At 58.5% G+C, this 16,257-nt stretch overlaps 4 protein-coding genes across 4 annotated transcripts; 2 read left to right on the top strand and 2 right to left on the bottom strand.

The window, feature by feature from the left end:
- Positions 1–10: 10 nt before the first annotated feature.
- On the top strand, positions 11–1,128 carry VDBG_03993 (predicted protein; the record flags this gene model as incomplete). The annotated part of the gene is made up of 2 exons (XM_003005994.1): positions 11–514; positions 772–1,128. 2 exons carry the CDS (start codon positions 11–13, stop codon positions 1,126–1,128), a joined length of 861 nt encoding a protein of 286 aa, XP_003006040.1.
- A 799-nt stretch (positions 1,129–1,927) lies between these two features.
- VDBG_03992 (JmjC domain-containing protein) lies at positions 1,928–6,133 on the top strand (the record flags this gene model as incomplete). The annotated part of the gene is made up of 1 exon (XM_003005993.1): positions 1,928–6,133. One exon carries the CDS (start codon positions 1,928–1,930, stop codon positions 6,131–6,133), a length of 4,206 nt encoding a protein of 1,401 aa, XP_003006039.1.
- A 1,114-nt stretch (positions 6,134–7,247) lies between these two features.
- On the bottom strand, positions 7,248–10,889 carry VDBG_03991 (nucleoporin NIC96; the record flags this gene model as incomplete). Its single annotated transcript, XM_003005992.1, has 2 exons — positions 7,248–7,568; positions 7,704–10,889. 2 exons carry the CDS (start codon positions 10,887–10,889, stop codon positions 7,248–7,250), a joined length of 3,507 nt encoding a protein of 1,168 aa, XP_003006038.1.
- Positions 10,890–12,069: 1,180 nt separating this feature from the next.
- On the bottom strand, positions 12,070–14,549 carry VDBG_03990 (6-phosphofructo-2-kinase; the record flags this gene model as incomplete). The annotated part of the gene is made up of 3 exons (XM_003005991.1): positions 12,070–13,089; positions 13,142–14,208; positions 14,513–14,549. The coding sequence occupies 3 exons, from the start codon at positions 14,547–14,549 to the stop codon at positions 12,070–12,072; spliced, it is 2,124 nt and encodes a 707-aa protein (XP_003006037.1).
- Positions 14,550–16,257: the final 1,708 nt, after the last annotated feature.

Below are 16,257 nucleotides of genomic sequence, written 5' to 3'. Positions count from 1 at the left end.
TTCCATTACGATGCCTTCTTCCGTTGTCAACCTGTTGACCTTGATCAACGTCGGGCCTCTGACCACCACTTTCACCGCCCCAGAATCTTGTGCAACCAGCGACTTTGGCTTGAAAGGTGCTGCTCCTTCTGGTCTTCCGGCATGGCCATGGGCTGTTGTAGGCGAATGCCGCAACGAGACAGGACCCCGTGACAACGAATGTCTGCCGCTTGGGGAAAAGCGGGATGAACTCTGGACATCGCTTTCCAGTGCAGCGGCCGAACCAACGCCAACCGCCGAGGCAAGACTGCCCATCTTTTACAACTCGCCCGGCTACCACTGTCCTTCGGGGTGGGAGACGGCTGGCGTGGCGGCTGCCCTCAACGGCTCGGCCAGCGTCACCGGCGCGTTCGCTCCGGCGTTTCACGGAGTTTCGGTGAGCCGGAGGGCGCCATGCCGCCGGGCAAACTTTTTCGCCAACCAAATCACGTCCGCCCTTGAGCCGCGGGGAGACGGCTATCATCTGCTGCCCCAGGTACGTCCACTGCCTCCTCCCTCCCTGAACCCACCGATCTACAAGCACGAAGCCGAGGGCTGACAAGATGCGTTCCGCACCCGAACAGCGGTCACACGATGAACCTGCAGACGGATACGTGCCACACCAACTTCCCCGTCTCCGAGCTCGCTGGCTCGACCGGCTGCGTGACAAGCTCTACACCCCTCGCCTCGGGGTCAGCATCCGCAACGGAAATATATCTGTCAACAACATCGACGGTGACCTGGGACTATCAGGGGACCACCACGACCCAGACCTTTTACTTCCCCATCCCCGATCCTGACCAGACGTACGGTGAGCCGTCGACTGCTGCGTACACCTTTGGGCCGGAGGGACCAGACGAGGAGTACTACCCAGATGGCCCGTGGGTTGGCGTCAAGGGCACGCCTGCTGTCATCCTCTTCAACAAGGGCACTGCCGAGACCAACAGCGCCGCCCCCAGCAGCAGCACCACCGGAGGGAGCACCGATCCTGTCGAGGAGAGCGGTGCGTCGGCGATGCGCTCTGCGGGCATTTGGGGGGCTGCTGGAGGCGTGATGGCTGTCTGGACCGTCGCGGCTCTGGCTGGTGTCGGGCTGGTTGCTGCCCTGTAAGGAAGGTGATTGGTATGGACTGGTCAGTACGAGACAGTCAATGTCCGAGGTTGGAGGAGACATAGACGTATGTGTTCTGGTGCTTTTTCCTAAGCGCATGCATGGTGCGAGCCCGGGTTGTCTTATTTCGATAGATAGCTCATGATTATGGAAACATCCTGGCCATGAACCGAGAATTCGTTTGGTGTGTGAGCATGCTGATGATCAGTGCCAGTGCCTGTCGCAACACCATGAAGTCGATTTGATGTTCAAAATGTCATTTGGGTGAACAACGTGTCTGCCTCTGGGTCGTTCCCCCCTTACATGGAAGGAACCACCATTCTCAGGTACGTACCTCACTAAGGTACCACCTTGCCGGGCACCTAGACACCCAAGCTTGCCAAGGTATCTACCTACCTTACCTACCTTGCCTACCTAGGTACCTACCCAGGTAGGTAAGTTAAGGTGCCTCTGTACCTGAGAAGGTCCTGGCTCTGGGCTAAGGGGCCCCTGCTAATGCCTGCACCCCGCTGAACCACTACCGGGAGCATTTCCCATTGGTCTTCCGTCTCCCAAGACACCTTCTGCGTGACGCGCCAACGTCAACTGCCATTTTATTCTCTACCTGGGATCGCATGGCAACCTGTCGCAAATATCACCACGATATCAGATGGCCTGCTGGGACACCACTTGACGCGTCGATAGTACACACGAACGCAAAGATCTGTGCACAAGTGCCACCAGGCGACACACATCGTCAGCACGCCCAGCCTCCTGTGATGTGGTGACCGAACTACCCACCCCCCACTCGACGCTCAAGATGCCGACCTCGATGCATCCCCAGGCCAAGTTCGACCCTATATCGCCGGACTTGGACCTCTACGCCTTGGTCGATCGATGCGCCAACTTTGAATGGGTCCTTCGTATTTCGACCCGCCAGATCCGCAATCTGGGCCCCGAGGAGTTTGAGAAGCTGGTGATGCTTCAAGTCATCAACGGCGGCAAACCTCTGGTCATTGAAGGCTGGAATGACGTCTTGCCCCGCGACATCTTCAGCAGAGACTGGCTCGAGGCGACGTACGACAAGAAACGTAGGTCGTCTTCTCCTCTCGCCGGCCTTGGTTGCGACAGCATGCTGACAGGTGCTACAGAAGAGAATGTTCGCGACATCGGAGCTGGGAACGACATTCCCATGACGACCGGACATTACCTGCGATCCATGAAACAGCTCACAAACCAGTGGACCCCCGGCAAGTACCGCGATGAGCGCCGACAGCGACTGTATCTCAAGGACATCGACTGCCCCCCCGAATGGCAAGAGCAACTGCAGAAGGTCATCCCGCCAAGCCTCTTTTACATGAATGAGAACATCACGGAGAGAGGAGGCGGAGGCACGCGCAACGACGGCATTTTGGGCGGCGCATCCGAGGCTACCGCGGCTTGCGCTGGAGACCTCATGTCCAGCCTCCCCGAGGAGATGAGGGCGCAGAACCTCATGTGCTACATCGGCCACGAGGGCACGTATACACCCGCCCACAGAGAAATGTGCGCGAGTCTGGGACAGAACATCATGGTGGAGGCTTCCAGCGACGAACACGGAGAAAAGCCAGGAAGCTCCGTCTGGTTCATGACCGAGACCAAGGACCGCGAGGTGGTCCGGGAGTACTTTCTCTCCATGCTGGGTCACGACGTGGAGATTGAGAAGCATTTCGCCCAGATCAATGCATGGAAGAAGGCCACCTTTCCGGTCTACATTGTTGACCAGAGACCAGGCGATTTCATCCTCATCCCGCCCCTCGCACCACACCAGGTCTGGAACCGTGGCACGCGCACGATGAAGGTCGCCTGGAACAGGACAACCGCCGAGACCCTCGACCTGGCCCTGCACGAGGCCCTGCCCAAGGCCCGACTTGTCTGCCGCGACGAGCAGTACAAGAACAAGGCCATCATTTACTACACCCTCAAAAAGTACCATCAACAGCTGCAGGAGGCAGAGGAAAAGAACGAGATGAGCATGCTTGGTTTCGAAGGCTTCAGTCAGGAGCTGTTCCGTTCCTCGCCGCGCTTTCAGCAATTAACCCGCGACTTCCGACATCTTTTCGGCCTATTCACGGAGATCATGACGGACGAAATGTTTGCGACAAAGGAGACAGCCGTCGAATTTGTCAAGTTTGACTCATGCGTCATCTGCTCCTACTGCCGCTGCAACATCTTCAACCGCTTCCTCACCTGCAAGAGTTGCGTGAGGACCCTTGTCACGGGTGACGAGGATGCCTACGATGTCTGCATGGGATGCTATGCCATGGGACGATCCTGCATGTGCCAATCCGGTCTGACATGGTGTGAGCAGTTTGACTGGAATGCTCTGGTGACTGACTACGAAACGTTTCGGACCATGGTCATCAAGAACGACGGATTTGTCGACATGGAGCTGTCTCCGCAGCCTCTCGAGGTTGCAAGAACCCGCCAGGGCAAAAAGTCCACAGCGCAGATCTGCCAGGAAGCACTCAAGCGACGCCCTTTCAAGGACATTTCGCAGCCCGAGGCAGAGATTGTACCGAGCGAGTCGGAACAGGAACCAGACCTCGACGACCAGGGCCGGCCAAAGAAGAAGAAGAAAAAGTACAAGCGAAAGGCCAAGAAGGGCGATCTCAAGCGATGCCATGTGTGCTGCCACAAGGATTACGCCTTCCGCGTCCACGACTGCAGCAATCCCCAGTGCAAGGAGAGCTACTGCTACGGCGTACTCTATCGTGCTTTCGACATGATGCCGCAAACAGTGCTGGAGAACGAGAATTGGCTGTGTCCCAAGTGTTTGGGCATCTGCAATTGCGGTGCGTGCCGGCGCGTCCAGCTCGGCGACCCGTACATGCCCAAGAACACTCTTCTCGGCCACGACACCAAGGCTGTCGCAGATGACCGAAGCATCGAACTGCTGGTCGACTTTAGGGTCCACAACTTGAACTGGCTTAAGGCCATGGGCGAAGATGGCCGCACGACTGATAGCAAGAGAATGAAGAACCTTCGCGAGCAAGCGGATACGGCCAAGGCCCAGGACAGCATTGGGCAGGCGGCCGAAGAAGCCATTGCAAATGCCACCACAACTTCCATGCCGCAGACTGGCCATGACCGTCAGCTCATCAATGGCTACGGCGACCAGAGTCACGCTTTTGAAGGCCAGCAGTATCTCGACCCGAACGTCCCGGATCCCAACGACGCGCATCATGAAGTTGACCCGCCAACCATTTTACTAGACCCTGATGAAACCATGATGACTGCTGACTTGGGCGATGATTCTGCCTACCCGGATCCCGTGATGCTCGGCGGACAGCGCATGCTCGGTATGGGTTACTACGACCAAGACAACGGACCTGACCAGATTCTTTTCGATCATTTCCAGATGCCCTCGGCCGATGCCTTGGTATTTGACGAAGAGGCTGAAGTCGTCAAAAAGGCGCTTCGCGCTCAGAAGAGAAGGGCGAAGCAGCAGGACGAGGTTGACCCCGACTTTGCGGGGCCCAAATCTCACAAAAAAAGGAGAAAAGACAATAATGTTGAGATGTCTTCCATGGACCCTGCCCTTTTCGGCGCCGACGCCACGGCTGCGGATACGACAATGCCGGAGGACGAGTCTGTCGAACCCTCAGCTCAACTGACGCAGGAAGCCGAAGACCAGGCCGGAAAGCATAAGCAACCTGTTTTCCCAGCCAATGTGCCGTCTCTTCGCCATGCAAAGCCAATGGTATCGTACGCGGAGGCTGACGAGCCGTTGGTGGAAGACCCGGATGATGTGTTACCGGCATGGGAAACACACCCAGGTCCACGTAAGCCACGTGAGCACGTCGACCCGCCGGTTCTTGGCGCAGAACCAGATGATCCCTTGCTTGGGGCCTCGGGTGCCGTTCGCGAACGTCTCGGGCAGACTACGTCGGGCGGGCATGAAGCCATGGGGAATGACGGCGAGCCAAAACGTAGAGGCCCCGGACGGCGATCGGGGAAGCCCGATGCTGTGGAAGCTACAGGCAGCCCCGGTCAGCCGGCTGGTCCCTCGGCAGCCGAGCTTGCTGCACGCAGACGCGCTGCGAGGGCGAACCGCAGATCTGGCGTGGAACTCGCCGAGGATGCTGAGATGCTGGACCTTGACGAGCTGCCCGCCACCAAGGCAGTGGACCTTGGTGACGATTCAGGGGCCGAGTCAGCACATGGTTCAGCGGAGAAAGATGACGACGATGGTGACTTTGGTAAGCCGTCAGCAGCTCGCCAGGCCAGGAGCGGACCGAAGCCTGCGCCGAAGCCTGCACCGAAGCCTGCAGCTACCGAACCAGGCGTAAAGCGTCCCCGTGGCCGGCCCCGTAAGATACAACCCCAGGAAACACCCCCTGCCAAAGCGTCGACACAGATGTCCATGGCGGAGCGGATGGCTGCCCGCGGAAAGAAGTTTAAGATCGGAAACCGCGGTGGTCTTCGCAACTCTAGGGGAGGCAAGATCGCCAGCAGGAGCTCGATCACGCCGCGCGCGCCCATGCCGACGGACACGGCCCCGGGCGACGCAGGCGCGGCGCACAAGACTCCTGTGCCCCCCGACGACGTCTTCCCCGAGACGGACCTGGCGCCCCCCCTCGAGGCGAAGCCTGCGACGGACGGCCGGCGCCGGCAAAACGAAGACGAGGATGAAGACTTCCAGGTGGAATCACCGTCTCGTTCTCCGTCTGTCGAATCGCTTCCTGGACCGCGCGAGCCGGAGCCATCCCCGCCACCCCAGCTGCCGGTCAATTCGAAGCCGACAATCGTTCGCCTCGGCTCGCACTCGGACTCGGACTTTGAAGGTGGAGACAACGACGCGCCACGGCGTCTCAGCGGTTCGCTGCCAGCTTCAGAAAGTGATGATGACAGCAGCGACGGTGATATACCCAACGTGCCTGTCGTGCGGCCCATCCGCGGCCGGGGCGTCGTACGGGGCATGCGAGGCGTGGGCGGACGCGGTCGAGGTCGCGGGCGGCCCCGGGGACGGCCTCGAGGCAGCTAGGCAACTTTCGTTCAGGTCCTTAGTCTGGAAGCCCAGGACGCTGTGGCATTTGGGAGAGAAAAAAGCGAGCCACTTTAGGCTTGAAAGATGGCTGAGTGAGTTTTCGGGCAGCTTTAGTGGTCTCGAGAGCAAGGCCTGCCCAGCAGTTGTTGGTCGTGTGCAGGACGTTCTACATTATGATACCCTCTTATTCATTTCTCTTCAACCATGCTTCTTCTGTCTCTCCGTCGCGCCTTGCTCTGTGCTCACGTTCATGGAGTGCCAGACGGTCCTCGTCGTTCCGTCTCTTCGAGGCATCATATCCCGCCGTTCCACCACGATCCAGCACATACGACCATACCTACTGGAAAGCTCGGGATCCCGTCCGCTCTCCCATCGATAAACCAGTAAGGGCTGAACTAGTAGTTGGGTGGGTGACCACCAGCGAATCCTCGGTGTTGTATGTTTTTTGATGTTTTTATTTTCTCTTGTTAATTTGCTGGGTGGGGGGGGAAGTGGGATGCTGGGCCGTGGGGATGGGTGGCTGCGCGCTCCACAGCGCTACACGCAACCCCTTCTCAGGATGAGAGATGGCTCCCATTGATGAAAGAGCGGCTACATTGCCGGGGTTTTAGTCTAAGTTGAAAGAACTTCTTGGCATCATGGCAGGAGATGAGGTATCCAAGTTCAGGACGTTGAAGAGCACGATCTACGGCATCGAGGAGAAGCTCCACCAGTGGTGCGCGTGCTGATGAAAATGTAGCGTGGTGAAAGCTGTAGGATACAATGACAGTCGAGATTGTAGTCAGTAGGCCGTGGGCATGGCTGATGTGGTGTCGGCGACTACGTCTATCGGTGCTTGGCCCCGATCACGGGTCTGGGACTGACTGGCATTGCCTGTCACGTTCCAAAAGTATTCAGAGACACACAAATTAACATCATTTCTCAATCAAAGCAACGTCACGCGCCGTGACAGGACGGGATATACTCCGGCGCAACACCATTGATTTGCGCTTGCCTTCTATATACAGGAACACAGGTCGTACACCAAGCCAGCCGGCCTTTTCGCCGTAAACCCTCGTTTTCTTCCTTCTTCGCACCCGGCCCCCGGGCAGCTCCCGCGAGAAGCACCCCCTTAGTCCGCCGAGGCCCTCGCCAGGGCCTCGTGCAGCATGGGTGGGAAGCGGTACCGCAGCTGCGACGTGTAGGTCGTGAGGTCGAGGACCATCTGGCGCATCTGCTCGATGATGAGGCGGCGCGTGCCTTCGTTGCCGGAGAAGGCGCCGTTCGAGAGCTGCTCGCGCTGGCGCGTGCAGGCGACGACGGTCCACATGAGCAGGTTGGGCACGTTGATGGACACGGGCTGGGAGAGGCCCGGGAACTTGGCGGCGTAGGCGCGCACGATGGCCGGGTCGCCGTTGGCCTCGAGGGGCAGGATCTCGAGGCTGCGGATTTTCTGGAGAGGACGAGTCAGCTTGGGTCTCTTCTGTTGGGAGGAGAGAGAAAGAAATCTGGGGAATCCCAAAAAAAAAAAAAAAAAAAAAAAAAGAAACGTACATCAAAGACATTGGGCCCACTGGCTCGCCTCAACAAGAGACTTGATGGAGCTCATCTCGAGCAGCACGCGGCACGCGACGCGGTTCTGGTCTTGGATGCGGCGGTGGAACATGGCATCACGCTCGTACATGGACATCATGGTGCGGGCGAGCTCGACAGGGTCGTCGATGGACGCCAGGCTGAGGCTGCTGCCAGCCTCGACCTGCTGGCCGGCGTCGCGCGGCTTGACGGGCATGAGTTTCAGCGGGTCCTGGCCAATGTCGAGGGAGATGGCCTCGCTGAGGGCGCGGCTGACAATGGCCACGACCGTGTCGTACTCGCCGGCGAGGTGGTACAGCAGGACGGCATCTGTGGTACGGCCGTTCTCCTCGGCGAAGCTGGCGGCTTGGATCGTCACCGTGTTGATAAAGTCGTTCTCCTCTGTCAGGCCGATGAGTGAGCCGCGCTCCTCGATAATGCCGCGTATCCGCTGGCCATCGGGTCGAATGTCACCGATGAGCTTGCTAAATTCTCTCGTCTCGAGCACCAGTTCGCGCAGGGCTTCCCAGCAGAGGTTGGCGTTGCGGCGGCCCGCCTCGCCTGGCAGGTCCATGTTGAGACAGACAAGCGTCAGGTAGTCCACGGCAGAGACGACATCAGCAGCGCGGAAATCCTTTGTGTAGAAGCCGAGCATGCGGCCAAAGTTGATCTGGACAAGGTCTCTGGAGTTGAGGCTGCGCAGGTCGCTCGTGGCCATGTAGGGATCAGATGGGCGCAGCAGGCCGTAGTACTCAAGGGCAATGGCGAAGTGCACCGCGTCGACGTACGAGAAGGGGTAGAGATAGGCAATGGCCTCCTCGAACATACCCGAGAGAATCTGCAGGTAGAAGAACATGCCGAAGCTGCCACTAGAATCTTCCGACGACGTCTTGGGGAAGTGCTTGGCGCCAATCTCCTTGATACTCGACTGCACCTCGGCCAGACCGTACGCCTCACTGGCCACCTCGACAGAGCGATCACCCTCCCGGGCGAGGTTGAACTGCAGCCAGATCCAGTCGTTGATGTCCGTATTGAGGCCATCGAGGTTACGGTTGTTCAAGTCACAGCGACCAATGATCTTGTAACAGGCCATCCGGAAGGGGTCGATGGAGTTCTCTGGCGCGTTGCGTACACGCTGCACATATTCGGCATTGCAGCGGTCCTGGAGGTTCCGCTTAAGACGTCTGTCGTCGCTGGCGGCATACCCATTAAGATAGCTCTGGAACGTCCGGTCGATGCTGCGGAAGGCCGTTGCGTTGTCGTTCACAAACCTGGCAGCTTCACTCACGTGGCCAGAGCGAAGGAGGTAGAAGACGATAGCCCAGACATATTGGTCCTTGACCTGTTGCAGCTCGGTGTTGTCGGGGACGAGATCTTTGCGCGCTGATCGAAGGCGAATGTAGGCCTTGATCTTGCTCACAATGTCGGGTCGGCCGCCGAGATTGGCTTCGTGGGGGTATTTGGCGATCAGAGATTCGACTTCGTGGAGGAACTGCCCCTCCAAGAATGAGTTGGCGCCACTGAGGATGCGCTTTCGCATGGCAACGGCGTTGGTCGAGTTGGCCGACTCGTCCATGTACATCTCTGCAAACTGCCTCTCCTTGGCAGTCGCACCGTTGATGGTTGTGTCGGCCTCGGGATCTTCGCCCACAATCTCGCTGACAGCGCGGTAGGCTTCGACGATATGGGGGGCGTGAGGGTCGTGGGATCTCTGCTCGACGTCCGCGAGCTCGGCGAGGATAGCGTAGGGGTGCGCAATGAGACGAGCCGAGTTGAGGTTGCGAATTTTCTCCGCCAGCCTGTTTTGCTTTTCACGGAGCGACCTGTCGTCCGTGGTGATGCCGCCAGCCGCCAGGCCACCGCCATCGCCGGAGCGCTCAACGTCAGAGAACTCGGATTGGTGGTGCGTGCCGATGCGGCTGGGGGTGCCAATGACAGAGCGCTGGAGGGTCGACTTGCCCAGGACGCTCTGCCGCCCGGTGCGGTTGCCTGCCTGGGGGTTCTTGCTGCGCCGAGAGCGGCCGAACCCGCCCTGGCCGACAGAGTCTCGGTGTCCCGTGCTTCCCACCGACTCTTCGCGGGGCTTGATGCCGAAGTGGTCGTATATGCGCTTCCTCTGGGCGTCCCACTCCATCGTGACGTTGTCCTCGAGGAAGTTGTCAAAGTCCCGGGCCGAGCGCTCGAGGCCGTCGGCAATCATGCTCAAAGTCGTCTTGGACTGGAGGTTGGAGAGGTAGGTCTCGACGTCAAGCTCGGCAGGGGCGTAACCGGAGGACCGCTCGACACGGCCAGTCTGCAGGTCCAGAGACCCAAGGTCCTTAGCAGCAAGGGTAGGATCGACGCCGGACGCAGCGAGGAGGTAGTGAGCGCGGCCGTCGAGGCCCCTCTCCTGGGGTTTGGAGCCAAGCCTCTTCAGACGCTGGCGCAGGTCTCCGAGGCCGAGCTGTAGGCTGGGGAGATCCTCGAGCGAACCCTCTCCATCGCCCTCCTTCTTTGTCTTGGCGAAGAGGCTGTCAAAGTAGGCTCCCGATGGCTGGGCCGTCTGGGACTGGGACAGGGACTGGTTGTTCTGGGCTTGCGGCTGCTGGTTGAAGAGGCTCGAGCCACCGCCAAAGTTATTCGTGCTTGTCGTCGTCTGAGGCTGCTGGGTCGTCGTGGCGCCGAAAAGTGACGGCTTGCTTTGCGTCTGGTTTGTCGAGGCTCCCAGGCCAAAACCTCCCAGACCGGTCGAGGCGCCTCCCGTCTGGGGCGTGCTGGAAGCTCCACCGAGCAGAGTCGAGCCGCCAAACAGTGAACCGGTCTGTTGCGTTTGTGTCGTCGCTGGCTTGCCGAACAAGCCTCCGCCTCCACCTGCGCTGGCCGACTGTTGGGTCGATGCACCGAAGAGCGAGCTCCCGCCTGACTGCTGCGGCTGGGCTTGTTGGCCGCCAAAGAGGCCACCGCCGCCGGTTGTTTGTTGAGGCTGCTGGGCCTGCGCCTGGCCTCCGCCAAAGAGTCCGCCTGCACCGGTCGGAGCAGCAGGTTTTGCGCCGAAGAGACCTCCGGAGCTCTGTGTCGTCGGCGCCGCCGCAGCGCCCTGCTGCTGCTGGTTTTGCTGGCCAAACAGACCGCCACCTGTTGAGCCTCCAGTCGCGCCGCCGCCGCCGCCAAACAGCCCACCACCGCCTGTGGTCCCGCTCGAGGTGTTGCCGAAGAGGGACATCGTTTCGGTATCGAGGAGGATCTTTTCAGAGCATCAGTCTAGCAATTCATCAGGTGGCGCGCGTCCTCTAGGTGTGATTGACGGGGATTGCGATGGCAAGGACGCGCTTGGGTGAGGTAGGTGGTTGTGAATGCTGAGGCGCGTTTGGTTGATGGGGAAATTTTGGTAGCGCAGGGAGCTCAAGACGTCAATCAGACTGCCTTGTGCCTTATGCCTTGTGCCTTGTGCCTTGTGCCTGGTGCTGGAGCTTGTTGCTTTGCTGCTTGGGCCCGTCTGTGATTGGCGGGGGCGGCCAGGCAACGGGGCAGCTCCAGCGGTACTTTGTATTGGACCGACCAGCCAGCTATGTGTACATGTACACCTCTCACCAGCCATGTGTGGCTCATGTGGTGCCAGACAATGCGTTTGCTTGAGAAATCTCACAACTCTCGCCAGCAAATGTCTGTCGATGCAATCAACATAAAAGACAATGGGATGGGCAGTTGGTGAGCTAGGCCACTCAGTCTTGACGCGTCGGTCTCACACACCCACATCTAAACACTACTGGGTAGCAAGAACGATGGATGCTTCGTGCATGCTCAGGACTCGACAGTGCCACAGAAAACAATTGCGGGAAGAAGCTGTCAGAGAACATCAATAGTCAAGAGGAACCGTACGTGGGCCAAGGTCAACGTCGATACACAATGCTTAGGGAGTTGGGGCCAGGGGGTCTCGCACGACAGCTCTGCATCTGCCCGAACTCTTTACACGACGCATTCGCCGCATTCGAAGCGTTCTCGACAAAGACCACGACGACGGGTCGGCTTTCCGAATTGAGCTTTAGTCAATTGTAGCTGCTACCGTACTCTACACGTATTGAAAGCAACTGAAACGCAGAAAAAAAGCAGCCTGATCATTGCTCGTAGCATCGTGGGTATCCGTGGCTGCACAAAAAGGGGAGGGGTTGCTGTTTGTTTAATCCCCGTAACGCCAGACAGGGAAGAAAGAAGAGAAAAGACAAATGCCATGCCAGGCAAAATTCTTCGCGCCGAGTACCCGTTCTTCCAAGTTCCGTAAACGTCCCAATCCGATTACGCCCCAAAGTCGTCATATATATTTGTACAAGTCTGCTCCTGCAGTTCGTCTGTTGTGTGGTGGTGTAGTGTTTGGTGTGTGCCGGATTGCTTGCCAGCATGCCAATTTAGGCACTGCGATCAAGCGTCTTGCGAGGCTTGTAGTTGGGCAGCTCGTCAAATGACCTCCTCTCCGGGTTGTAGCGGTAGGCGTGGAAGTCGATGCCGTACGGCTTGGGCTCAATCGCGTACAGCATGCCCAGGGGCACATCGAGGTCCGCAATATCCTCACGCTGCAACTCCATGAAGTACGCCATGAGGACACGGCAGACGGAACGGTGTCCCACAATGAGAATGTGGTCCGTGATGCGCTCAATCTCACGCACCATGTCGCGCAGGCGGGCGATGATCTGCAGATAACCCTCGCCGCCGACGCCGGGGTAAACGTAATGCAGCTTGTCCTTTGACCGCTTCTCGTACTCGCCGGGATAGTCGCGAGCGATCTGCTCGTAGGTCATGCCCTCGAAGAGGCCCGCGTTCAACTCGTTGAGCATTTCCCAGTTCTTGACGTCGTACTCCTCGTCAGCCTCAAAATAATCGGCCGTCTGCACGCTGCGCTTCAGCATGGAGGTCCAGACGCAAAAGTTCTTGTCGTCAAGTTCCTGGTTCACCTCGGGGTATGGAGGTGTGTGATCACCAGGGAGCGGCGGAAAGGATGACTGCGCAATCTTGTCCGTCTGATCAATCAACCAAGCCTTGCGCTTCATGGTGATGAAGTCGTGCAAGTCAAGTGCATACTGTTGGCCCTGGGGCGTGAGCTCCGAGTCACCCCCGAGTCTACCGAGGCTGTTGTCGACACTCTGGCCGTGCCGCGTGAGCCAGATCTGTCTGGCCGCAAGGTTGAAGGTTGTGAGATAGGAGCTTATGCCACCGCTGAGGAAGCCCCGAAGCCTGTGCTGGATGACCTTGCGTCCGACATCAATCATCTGGATGTACTGCATGTCATGATCCTCTTCATATTGGCCAATGGGCTCATAGGCGCTCGCGTAAGCCTCGACCCTCTTCTTGAAATCTTCCAGAGACTTGATGGGGTCCTTGTCCTTGTAGTCTGGGCCAGACAGCTTGAGACGCATGTTTGCCTCGAGGAGCTACTATTTGTCAGCGCGATTCGAGCCAGAACTTGGCGTGGTGGCCACATACATCCTTATCGTGGCAGATACTCTCGATAAAGAGTATGCCGAGTCGGTCGTCTCTGGCCTTGATGCGGTCGACAAGGAGCTGACGCCTGTGAATGGTGCTGTTTGTGGCATCAAGAATGCCTACAGAACCTTTGCCGTGGAGGAGGTAGTCGAGAAGCTCATCGAGCGTGTCGAGGGCCACCTGTTCGCGAATCTTGCTCGCCGTTTCGTTGTTAGGGTCGAAAAAGTTGGCCGACTGGTCAACGTTTGGGTCGTGTGGATCTTCGCCATTGAGGTCAAACTCAACAGGCTCAGAAGACGACTGCGCATTGGCCGCGGGGTTGCCGTTGAGGAGAATCTCGGCAGCGGCCGAAGGGGGGTCGAGGGTTGTGTTGTTGCCTGGCGGAGAGGAAACAGGCTTGATGCCATTGTGATGGTAAGTGCCTGGCGCTCCAGCAGCGACACGACGACGGTTGCCGACGTTGAAGATGCGCGAGTTGTGTTGCATCCAAGAGAGGTAGCGCTGCAACTTCTTGGTGATGTAGGATTTGCCACGGGCGGGTAGACCGACCATGATGATGACCATCTTGGCGGCGACATCACGGTCGGGAATTCTGCCGTCGGGAGAGGCACGGGACCTGGTCATGCCAGGAACGTTGAGTGTCGTCGCATGGCCGCGGACGCGCGGAGTGGCGCTCGCGGAATTCTGTCTCTTGGGAACAACTCGTGGGGAGTTGGGCGCAGTCGACACAACGCTGCGCAGGTTCGGAGGTGTGTCGGAAGCGGCGAAGGGGACGCGGTCGCGCAGAGGGTAGGTGGCGCTGATGTCATTCATGGAGCGCAGCGCATGTTGCATGGCTGGCACGGCAGGTGGCGGGAGGAGGCCATCCTGGGGGTGTGAGGACGGCGGCGGCTGGACGTCATTTTGGAGGCTCGAGTAGTCCAAGTCGTAGCTCGGGGGCTTGAGGCCGTTGCCATTAAGATCGGGAGACGAGGAAAGAGGCGTTTGCGACGGAGACAGCGATGCGCGGCTGCCACCCATGGCCAACTTTGCCAGGGCCGACTGTTTTGCCTGTTTGCGACCGAAGTCTACTAAAAGGCAGGGTTCGTTACTCAGGGTTCCGGTTTGGCGGTTCTGACAGGCGATGCAGTAGGTAATAGCTTGTACCAAGGTGGATTCGATGTGTGATGCGGCAGGTACGATAGGTGCAGTAGGGGCAGAGGTGCAGTGATGCAGGAGAGAGGTGGTATTGTTCACAGGAGGAATCGTTGGATGGTTGGATGGATGGTGGGACAAAGATGGGATGGGATGAGAAGGGTTGGGGGGGTTGGATGGGAGGGGAAAAAAAATGTTGGTAGGAATCGGAGAAAGAGAAGGAGAAGGGGGACGGACCTGGCTGATGCTCTTCGCGGAGAATTCTTGAAGGCATTGGGAAAAAATTATGGGTTACCTGGACGGCTAGGTACGTGGAGGTGGTGCTTGCTAAGGTTTTCTAGTGGTGTGTTTGCGCAGTCCTTGCCAAGCAGAGGAACCTAAGGCGTCGGCGGCTCGTCTTTCCTCTTTGCCTGGCCGTGCCTGTCTGCGTATCGCGCACAGAATGGTACCTCCTGCGACGTGAGGAGGAGGAGAAGGAGGTGCCGCCCAGGAGCTGAGGCAGGCACTTCCTTGACTGCCTTCCGCTTGAGTCAGATGCGCGGTGACGGCGCTTTTGGGGGTCCTTCTGGCGCCGTTCAGCGGAGAAGGGGGTCGTGTCCAATGAGGAGTCGTCAGTGAGGCTTTTCTCCAAATCGAGAAATGGAGAGGTCGATGGAGAACGTGGTTGATCCCAGCCCGTCTTGCGGTGCTTGAGTGGCGCGTCCAAACCAGGGTACGATTCGATACAGGGGTGGAAGCGGCGGAAGGGCGAGAGCCAAGGAGAAGATGACAGGGGGCAGGGGGCGATGGTCGATCGACTTCGGTGCCCTTGTCTGCCTTTCTTTCGCCTTGCGACTGTTGTGTGTCTCTAGGCGCGCCCAGCTGACAAGGTGACCTGTTGAGGGGAGATGATGGCGTTGGGATGGCGAGACGCTTATGATGAGGATGGCGAGACACAGGAGAGATCTAGCGAGACTATGTGCATATGTCTGTGTCTGTGTCTGTGCCTGTGTGTTCCGTGTCTTGGGTACTCGAAATGTGAGAAAGGGGTGAAGTGAAAGACCGAGGACTCGGGGGCGCTGGTGGAGGAGGGATGGGGAAGCAGGGCCGATAAATATCTCTCTCTGATGAGCTTCAATGACGGCCCCCCCCAGCTTACGGTGCTCCTCATCTTGCTTTCCACAGACGCCCACCTCCATCCACCTTGAGACAATATGGGGATGGCATGGGATGGGATGGGGGTCGCCCCCCTCAAGCTTCCAGGCTCCAGGCTCCAAAGCTCTCAGGCTCTGTGCGAGCTGAGCGACGGTGGAGGAGCCCCATTGGGAAACATGGGATAGTCGGGTCAGAGGCCTTCATGCCTCCCAGATCCAGATACAGATCCAGGTTCCAAGTTCCATGTTCCATGCTGAGTCTGCTTCACTCTGGCCGGATCGCTGTCACTTCCACGGTAGGTACCGCCACTAAGGTACCGGGAGAGGCGTGGGCGGATGGGCGACTGTGACTCGTCCACCTCACCTCACCTTGTCTAGGTAAGTAGTACCACACCCTATACGAGTCGACACTTTGCGGTCCGTTGTTTCTTCCACCCAAAACACCAAGGAACTTTACCGGTACAGGGAAGCCCTGACAGTTGCCAGAAATACATAAAGTGAGGCAGGGAGCGGACCTCAACCAAGGAACGGGAGACACAAAGCATTCCACCGGGGCCATCCCCAGCGGGCGGGTATGACGCCCAGACTTCCCAACGAGACAATCGTCTCTCTCTCTCTCTCTCTCTCTCTATCTCTCATCAATCACTCTGACTCTCACCAACTTTGTCTGCCCGCCACCAGTGTTGCATCCGCCCTTTCAACGCCGATCCGACCAACTACAGGAACCAATCTCGCATTTCACCGCACAAGCACCTGCCCAGATTTCGTCCCAAAGCCCCGAGTGTCACCTCCAGTGAGCCTGCACCGCTGCAGTCGCCACAGCCCCCCCTCCGCCGCAGCCGCAGCCGC

The sequence above is a fragment of the Verticillium alfalfae genome, genomic scaffold (genome assembly GCF_000150825.1).
Source record: "Verticillium alfalfae VaMs.102 supercont1.4 genomic scaffold, whole genome shotgun sequence".
NCBI lineage: Eukaryota > Fungi > Ascomycota > Sordariomycetes > Glomerellales > Plectosphaerellaceae > Verticillium > Verticillium alfalfae.
This window is presented reverse-complemented; position numbering and strand designations above follow the sequence as displayed.